Source organism: Mus caroli, chromosome 1 (genome assembly GCF_900094665.2).
Source record: "Mus caroli chromosome 1, CAROLI_EIJ_v1.1, whole genome shotgun sequence".
Classification (NCBI taxonomy): domain Eukaryota; kingdom Metazoa; phylum Chordata; class Mammalia; order Rodentia; family Muridae; genus Mus; species Mus caroli.
This window is the reverse complement of record NC_034570.1, coordinates 6,093,316-6,102,579: the sequence shown is the minus strand read 5'-3', so window position 1 is coordinate 6,102,579 and position 9,264 is coordinate 6,093,316. Positions and strand designations below refer to the sequence as shown.

Below are 9,264 nucleotides of genomic sequence, written 5' to 3'. Positions count from 1 at the left end.
TAGCCCTGGCTGTCCTGGAACTCACTCTGTAGACCAGGCTGGCCTCGAACTCAGAAATCCGCCTGCCTCTGCCTCCCGAGTGCTAGGATTAAAGGTGTGCGCCACCACGCCCGGCACTCTCTTTTTTTTTTTTCTGACAACCAATTTTTCTCTCTCTTTCTGTGAGTGTGTCCGTGTGCTTGCTGCTTCCAGAACAGTAACTCTTAATGGAGCTGCTGTGGCTGGGGATGTCTTAGCAGTTAAGAACACTGACTGTTCATCCAGACGACCCAGGGTTAGATTCCCAGCACCCACATTGTAAGTTGGCTCACATATAACCCCAGTTCCAGGGCATCTCTACTGAACGCTGTCAGTACCAGGTTCGTGGGCGAGGCACACATGGCTTGCGTGCAGGCCAAACACCCATACATATAAAATAAATCTTAGAAAAAAAATTAAATAGTTTCTAATACCAACGGTTTTTAAACACTGGAGTAGATGAGGATGTAGAAGACCCAGCAAACATTAGGACCTGGACTGGGAGACTGTCCTATTTTAAGGCATTATTCATTACTTGAAAAATCAATTAAATAGCTCTAGCGGAAGTATTCGCATTAACTCCCACAACCTGCTGCCTCTGCCTCAATAGAAACACAGAGCAGGAAGAGGAGGGGGTGAAGGTGAGCACGCAGAAGAGGGCTGGCCGGAAGAGGCGGGGCCTGCAGGAACGCCTTAAGGTCGCGCACGCTGGGCCACTTCCTTTCCCGGCAGCGCCATGGAGCGCAAGCTGACGGTGCAGCATGGCGCACAGCGGAGGCCGCGGGCGGCCGAACCCGGCGTGTCCTTGGGCTCTTCCAGGTGCGAATCCTGCGGTCTACTTAAGGCCGTGTGTGCGGAGAGGGGTTCCTTGTTGGCGGCGTCGGTCACTAGCCGGGTACCGGGGCCCCATGGCTCCCGGGTTTGGTGTGGCCCTTGGCCCGCCGTGAGCGGCGGGGCGCGTTGCCGCGCGCTCGCGTTTTGAGATGGTCTCCAAATCTTAACCGAGCTTACTTATAAGGTCTGCTCCTCTGGACGCTTCGAAGTGCAGGGAGAAGCGGCCGCTCTCACATGGGCCTGCACCCTGGCCGGAGTCCCTTTGTATCCCCAAGAAAAGCCACCATGCGGTCATTTCAGGCTTCCTAAGTGAGTAATCCATTTCTCTATAGGAAATTTTACAGAGGCGGAAAAGTATTGCTTCTAAGATGTTAAGACCGCCAATTTTAGGCCTTTTTTTAAAAGATTAATAGTTTGATCTGAAGTATTGGCATCACTCTAAAAAATTTGTATTCCTGGATCAACCCTTAAGTATGATCTAAAGTTGGAGCAAAATTTTCGAACTTCCTGAAAGCCACACAGGGTGGGGATGCTGGCAAAAGAAGGTGCTAGTAAGTTCTGAAGCGTATGGATACAAAAGAACACTACATTTCAGACCTGTATGTTATACTTTACTGTTGGTATCTATAAGCTAAATTGGGTACTCTGGATTTCTGTAAACTCAGCGTTTCAAATAAGAAAATGATTAAGGATTTCTCATCGTTTTGCAGGTCATAAGTTATCACCAGTAATCGGTTCAATCATTAATTCTGTTGGAGTTAAGTAGGATATGACTTTAAGTTAGTACTGGCAGTGAAGGGCGTGAGTAAAATGCTTTTCTGTCTGTGATGGACGGGTGATGGGACAGGAACTCAAGCACCACAGGGACCTGGAGTTAGCAGATGCAGAAGCCATGGAGGAATGATGCTATTAGCTTACTCTTTGGTTCTTCGAGAACACAGGACCTCCAGCCCAGGGGTGGTGGCTGCCCCCTTACCCCAGTCACTGATTATGCCTTACAGGCGTGCTTGCCCACAGCCCTATCTTAAGGATGCATTTTTACAATTGTAGCTTACTATACCAGTAATTAGCTTGTGTCAAGTTGACATAAAAGTAGCCAGTGCACACTCATACAAAGTACTAAAACATGGAAGTAAAATGAGAGTTCACAAATATTTTAATTTTTAGGTGCAACAAAACCGGTCTCATTTGAAGGTGCTTGAACAAATATTTTCTAAAAACTTGTCATGGAGAGTGATTGAAACAAGCTACCAGGACTACATTTGCCAATAGCAAGGTACAAATTGTGTGTGTTTTTTCTTTGTGGTTTGATTAACAGGGCCTTAATAGCTGGCACAATGATGACTTAAATTTTTGCCGTTTACCCAGCTGAGTGTTTCTTTGAAGAGAGAATCTTAAAAGACTGAGATGCCAGCAGTATATAGAGGATGCAAATAACTAACATGTGATGCTATTGTTAAAATGGGTTACTGTTTGATCTCCCCAGCATGGAGGTGGCTGTAGTGGATGTCCAGCTTTGGGAGCTGCGATTCCTAAAGACCCTTTATTGTTTTGGGTAAGTTTGCTTGATCAGTCATGTATCTGGATTCGGTAATGTTTGATAACACTGAGGGACTGGAGCCAGTTCGTTTTGAAGATCATTAGGGTGAACACCTGGGCCTAGTTTGAGATGGAAGAAAAATGATTTTGGGTTTCTGACTGTTTTTTTTTCTTTTGGGAAGGTGCAGCTTACATATTGGAAGGTAAAACGAAGACCATGAACAAAGTCAAGAAACCATGAACAGAAGCAATTGGTGAAAATTAATATTTAATTTAATATTAATAAGTTATATATAAATAAACAGTTATTCTTAATTGCTGTGGGCAGTAATTTCTTTAAAATGTCATTCTTGTGGTAAAATAAACTTCTCATCTTTCATGAGCTGCGGACTTTTTGTCAACACAATCCTGATGGCTGGCAAGTAAGTAGCCAGCAATGCACAGCAGGAAAGTGATTAGGCAGTCTGTCTAGGATCACTTGAAACTCTAAAACTGGATTTCCTTGAGTGAAGACTTGGCTAAATCTTTAACCAATAGAATTCCTAAGTTTAATAAGTAGCTTAAAAATTCAACATTCTGATGACTTGGGCCTTTGTAAGGGCTGGGGAAGTTAACAAGGCACAGAGCTCTGGATTTGATTCCCAGGACAGAAATTGCCAACATTGGGCTTTCCAGGTGTGTTGTCTGTTTATTTTATATAAGAATTGTTTTGTTTTTACCCTAGAGACCTAGACTTAACCACATCATATGAAAAGGCACAAAGCAAGTCTTGTATATACTATATCATTAACTTGCTGTTCAGATCAAGTACCAAAATACAAAGTGCTGTGTGACCCTGTAGTACCTACCACCTCCTGGCAGGAAGACTACTTGACCCCAGGAATGTTGTCTTTAGGTTGTATATAGCAGAAGGCATATATAAGATTCTCACAGCTTTCCTTAACTCCACATTTAGCTTTATAAAGCAATATGCCCATAATGCACATGTTAAATAAAGAAAAGCCTTACATAGGCACTTTGGGTCATTAAGTTGCAGTGATTTGAACTCATCACTGGTAATTAATGAGCTTCAGCTGGGTATGTTGGTAGGTAAAGTGTTGCTACCTGGTGGGTAGAATGAGCACAACCTTTTTCACACTACAATGTTCTCTACTGTGTGTGTGTCCGTCATATACATATACACTGGAGTAACCAGGAAGCTTTTGATGTCAAGCTCCTTGGTAACATTTAAAATTTCTGTTCTTGGTTTAGATGTTGGGTTATTTGCATATTTGTAATTATGATGGGCCACATTTCATTCTCTAAATGACATTCTAACAAATAGCCTTGAGATGATACATAATCTGAACCATTACTCTGAAATCATACATCTACCAAGGCTTATGGGGGCATGAAAGGTAATTCTTTTTTTTTATTAGGTATTTTCTTCATTTACATTTCCAAAGCTATCCCAAAAGTCCCCCATGCCCTCTTCCCCCATCCCCCACTCCCACTTCTCGGCCCTGGTGTTCCCCTCTACTTAGGCATATAAAGTTTATAAGACCAATGGGCCTCTCTTTCCACTGATGGCCGAATAGGCCATCTTCTGATACATAAGCAGCTAGAGACAGCTCCGGGGTTACTGGTTAGTTCATATTGTTGTTCCACCTATAGGGTTGCAGACCCCTTCAGCTCCTTGGGTGCTTTCTCTAGCTTCTCCATTGGGGTCCCTGTGTTTCATCCAATAGCTGACTGTGAGCATCCACTTCTTTCTTTACTAGGCTCGAAAGGTACTTTTTTTTTTTTCTTCCTTCGAGACAGGGTTTCTCTGTGTAGTCCTGGCTGATCCTGGAACTCACTCTGTAGACCAGAAATCCACCTGCCTCTGCCTCCCGAGTGCTGGGATCAAAGACATGCGCCACCATGCCCGGCTCAAAAGGTAATTCTTAAATTGCTTATTCATCACTAGAAAAGACAGTTGTCCCAGGTCCACATGTGGCAATAAACTGTTGGAGCTGCTGTTGGCACTGAGTCAGGTAGAGATCTCTTTGCTCTAAATATTCTTCGTTATACAGTTCAAATGGAAATAGTGCATTGGGAGCAACACAAAATGCAGTGGCCCCTAAATGAAGAACAAAATAGAGTGTAAATGAGACCTTAAAAATGGAGGTGTGTTTCAACAAAATAAGGATTGAAAAGTTAACTACTGAATATTGAGTTTCATCATAGTTTTATTTTGGTAGCCCTTTATTTTGAGTAGTCTTGGCTGGCTTGTATCTACCTCTGAGCACTGTGATTATCACATATAGCTGATTTAAACATTTTAAAACATAAAATGGTCTTTAGTATGCGTTACCCAACCAGGTTCTCGAGCCCCCCTCTCTCAGGCCCATTCCTCTATACGCGTTCTGTATAATGGAATCCTCACCTCTGATGGTTCTCCCCACACTCAGGACCAGGCTGCTCTCCACTACAAGCCTGTGCCATCATAGTGTTGACTGTACACTATCATTAGTTTATTGTATATCATAAATACTTTAGTATTTACATTTGAGAAAACCATCCCTCCCTGGATCCCACATCCCCCAGCTACTGCCCTTTTTTCCTCATCAAAGTTCAGTTGTCTCTGGGCTGTTTCCAAGCCACACCTATCCAATCCTCATTTCTACTCTAGCTCCACTACAAACCTCTGGCTTAACAGACGGAATTGTAATTTCCATAGCATGCATCCAGTGTTCACTCACTTTGGAAACCCTTTCTTAGCTTGTGGAACACCATACATACCTTTCTTCTATAAACTGGTTTCTGCTTGTTAGCTTTTTCTTTTTTTTTCCAGCCCATTTCTAAACATGAATTCTTCAAAGTCAGTTATAGAATTCTCTGTATTTTAGGTGGTTTCATCCTTCATCCACTTGACTTAAAATACCATCTCCGTTCTAATTCTTATATTTCCAGGTTAAAACTCCTTTAAGATTCAGTTTTTTTTTTTTTAAATACTGTGTGTGTGTGTTTATAGCTTGATTGGCAACGATTTAGTCACCTGACTTCATTTTCTTGAAAGTACCTGTACTTACTTCAGTGCATTCTTACCTGCCCTCCATCTCAGCCTTCAGGTTAAATAACCCTTACAGAAGTCTCTTTTATTCTTGACTTACTGCAATTCTCTAGAGTATCTGTTGTCCAAGTTCAGCTGACATGCATATCATGTCCAGTCTTGGGGACATTTTTTTTTTAAGATTTTATCTATTTTATGTATAGGAATATACTGTAACTGTCTTCTGACACACCAGAAGAGGGCATTGGATCCCATTACAGATGGTTGTGAGCCACCACGTGTTTGCTCAGGACCCCAGGAAGAGTCAGTGCTCTTAACTGCTGAGCCATTTCTCCAGCCCTCAGGGACATCTCTTTAGACATTTTTAAAATTATTTGTCCTCTGATTGCCCTCTGAAAGACCCAACAAGCCGCTGAGTGAGTCAGATGCAGATATTTGTACCCAACCAATGGACAGAAGCTGCTGACTCCTGTGGTTGAATTAGGGGAAAGCTGGAAGAAGCCGAGGAGGAGGGCAACCCTGTAGGAGGACCAGCAGTCTCAACCTGGACCTTTGAGATCTCTTAAAACACTGGATCACCAACCAGGCAGCATACACCAGCTGATTTAAGGCCTCCAACACAGAGCAGAGGACTGCTGAGTCTGGGTTTAGTCAGAGAAGATGCACCTAATCTTCAAGAGACTGGAGGCCCCAGGGAGTTTAGAGGTCTGGTGGGGTGGGGAGTGGAGACATCGTCATTGAGACAGGGAGGTGGGGAGGGGCTATGGGATGTGGAACAGTTTGAGGGTAGACTGGGAAGGGATTAAAATCTGGAGTTTAAAATAAATGTATCAAAAAAATTATTTGTCCTTTGTCTCCTCCCCCTTTCTTTGTACACTTTAAGCAATATCTTTTACTTTAGGAGTTTTTTTGTTTCTCCATCTAATATTTTATCGACTTTTCCATTTTCCATTATTAGCAATTTATACTCATATACATATATGATATATATGTATGTATATCATATATATGTAACTTTTTTGCCTTGTTTCCTTTGTACAATATTTTGTATTTTGACTTTATCTGCTTTTTAAGATAAGACTCAGGATCTTTAGTCTTTATTTTCTTTCTCTCTCTCTCTTTTTTTTTTTTTTTCTAGATAGGGTTTCTCTGTGTAGCCCTGGCTGTCCTGGAACTCACTTTGTAGACCAGGCTGGCCTCGAACTCAGAAATCTGCCTGCTTCTGCCTCCCAAGTGCTGGGATTAAAGGCGTGCACCACCACCACCTGGCTTTTCTCTTAACATTTTTAAAGTTTGACTTGATTCACAATTGGGAATTCTTTTTCCCTTTTTAAAAACCCCTTTGTCTTAGTTTCCCCTTCGTCACATTCTTTGTTTTTCCTTTCCCTTACATTTATTTGCTCTTGCTTGGCTTCTTTGTTGTTTTTCTTTGCTTGCCTCCTATTCTTATCTCTCTCACTCTGTTCTTTCCAGTTATGGAGGAAGAAGGTGTGGGAGGGCAGGGAGTGTGGGGAGGGCAGTCTATGTTCTAGAAAACAAAGTCTGCTTTGATAAGACACAGCCTTAAGTAAGCTCAAGTACAAATACTTAATATCTCCCCTATTTAGTATTTGTTGGAACCAGTGTTTAATTCAGGATGACAGTGTTTTCTAGTAATCATTTCTCTCAATAACCTATTTCATAAAATGTATAGTCTGTCTGTCTCCTTTGGGAAGGACGCCTAGGAATGTGTGTATAATAATGTACAAGCCCCTTGGGCTTCTAAGCTGAGTGCTTGGCTTGACTGTAGGAGAAGGAACAGCTCAGTGGTAAGAACCTGGCTGCTTTTCCAGAGAACTGGGTACTTGGGAGGCTGAGATTTGACAGCAAGTCAAGGGTGAGCCTGGGCCTGTGCTGTGAGACTTAATCTCACAGATACTCCAAATAGCAGTCATGCGTAAGTCAGTGTTTATTAGCAGATGATACTGGCACCACCATGGTGGCATAGCTGGAATCCCAGCTTAGAGATGGAGGTAGTATGATTTTGAGTTCACAACCAGCCTGGGCTATATGCTGAAACTCTTGTCTTGAACAAACAGTAAATGTTCAAATTCAAGAAAGTCATATCCAATAACAATAAAGATTAATTATTTTAAAGTATTTAAAGTGTAGCAATAATTTAATAAGCTAAGAATATTTAGTATTACTAAGTGCATTACCATATTTCAGTGTGAGAGAGATTTCAAACAATAAGGCTGCAATGAGCACATCTTCTCTGAGCACTGCATTCCTTAAGTTCAGTCGAGCATGAGCTTCAGATAAAGAAACTCTAAGAAAGAAAACTGAGGTTAGTAAAAACATAAAAATAATATTTAAACAGGAACAAACCAAGACAACATGAACTACATGTTAAAGGTCTGCACACTATTTTTCTTTTAAGCTATTTCTTTCCCAGAATCTTAAATAAATTGTGTCAGAAGAGGCAAATCTGACTTATCATAAAGGGGAGGGGACTTCTGCTCCAATAAATACAAAAAAGGGGAAACAGTCTGACTAAACATCTCTTACATATAGATCCTTGGTTCCTTTGTCAGCCCCTCATCTATCTAAAGTCCATGGAAACTTACAATTCAAAGTTCTTGATATATAGCGAGCTCTGTCCACAGCATCCTGAACTTCATTACCCCTTTGAACATATGCTCCCACTCACTCCTTGTAGGAGGAGTAACTTACCTCTTTAAACATGTAAACTGCTTTTTACCTGAAATAGCTTTCAGCTTTCATCAGGCAGATGTGAGGCTCTTAAGTAACTGCTGGATACTTGAGATTCAGGGAACTGAAGTTGAGTCTGTAGACTTTACTGACTGAGAGACTTGGGCATGAAGAGTGTGTGTGTGTGTGTGTGTGTGTGTGTGTGTGTGTGTGTGTGTGTGTGTGTGTGAAGGAGGATAGGGGGATAGGATACTGAATAAGATAATCTCTATCACTGTAGTCTCCACCCACTGGTCTCGTTCCATATGCTGGAGCTAGAGATCAAAATCTGACAACTTTTCAAATGTTCAGTTATTTTCATAGTTGGTTCATGGTTTATTTTTTCCAATGTGAATATTCCTAGTGTCTGTAATGGCAGGAGGGCTAGTGGTGTGGTTCAAAGATACAAGACCCTGGGTTCCAGCCTAAACTGTGTACGCACTCGAACACACACACGGGTGCAGACACATGCACACAATGTCATAAAACATAACTTGTCTTTTGGTTTTTTGAGATAAAGTCTCTCTGTAGCCCCAGCTATCTTGGAACTTGCTGTCAGGTTGGCAGTGAACTCATAGGTACCCACCTGCCTGTGCCCTCTGAGTGCTGGCATTTAAGGTGTGTGTCACAACATCTGGGGAAACACAACTTTCTTAACATTGCAGCTATTTTCCTTATGAGCTGATTTGGTTAACCTTTACAATATAGTATCCTGTGTTTCTTTTAATTGTCAGAGTGGAGATAAGATGGAGCTCTCATTTCCTTGCTCTTAAAACATGTTCTATTTTTTAAAAAAGATTTATTTATTTATCTTTATGTTTATTGGTACACTGTAGCTGGACAGATGGTTGTGAGCCTTCATGTGGTTGTTAGGAATTGAATTTTTAGGACCTCTGCTTGCTCTGGTCAACCCAGCTCACTCAAGTAGGTCCTGCTCGCTCCGGCCCAAATATTTATTTATTATTATACATAAGTACACTGTAGCTGTCTTCATATGCACCAGAAGAGGGCGTCAGATCTCATTACGGATGGTTGTGAGCCACCATGTGGTTGCTGGGATTTGAACTCAGGACCTTTGGAAGAGCAGTCAGTGCTCTTAACCGTCTCCA

The 9,264-nt window shown here is 41.9% G+C and overlaps 1 protein-coding gene, 1 long non-coding RNA gene and 1 other non-coding gene across 4 annotated transcripts in view; 2 read left to right on the top strand and 1 right to left on the bottom strand.

Annotated features, from left to right (window-relative positions):
- Nucleotides 1-728: 728 nt before the first annotated feature.
- On the top strand, nt 729-2,704 carry LOC110303030. Its single transcript, XR_002378895.2, has 4 exons — nt 729-837; nt 2,020-2,128; nt 2,339-2,407; nt 2,574-2,704. It is a non-coding gene; the product is annotated as an uncharacterized LOC110303030 (long non-coding RNA).
- On the top strand, nt 2,181-2,267 carry LOC115032440. Its single transcript, XR_003838117.1, has one exon. It is a non-coding gene; the product is annotated as a small nucleolar RNA SNORD87 (small nucleolar RNA).
- Nucleotides 2,705-4,260: 1,556 nt separating the features above from the next.
- Mcmdc2 (minichromosome maintenance domain containing 2) overlaps nt 4,261-9,264 on the bottom strand; it is a 35,719-nt gene continuing 30,715 nt past the window's right edge. For both annotated transcript variants that reach the window (XM_021163400.2, XM_029484027.1), the window contains 2 exons: nt 7,624-7,733; nt 4,261-4,492 (listed from right to left, as the gene is read on the bottom strand). In XM_021163400.2, coding sequence (XP_021019059.1) covers nt 4,326-4,492; nt 7,624-7,733 — 277 coding nt within the window. In that variant the 3' untranslated portion in view covers nt 4,261-4,325. The remainder of the gene's footprint in view (nt 4,493-7,623; nt 7,734-9,264) is intronic.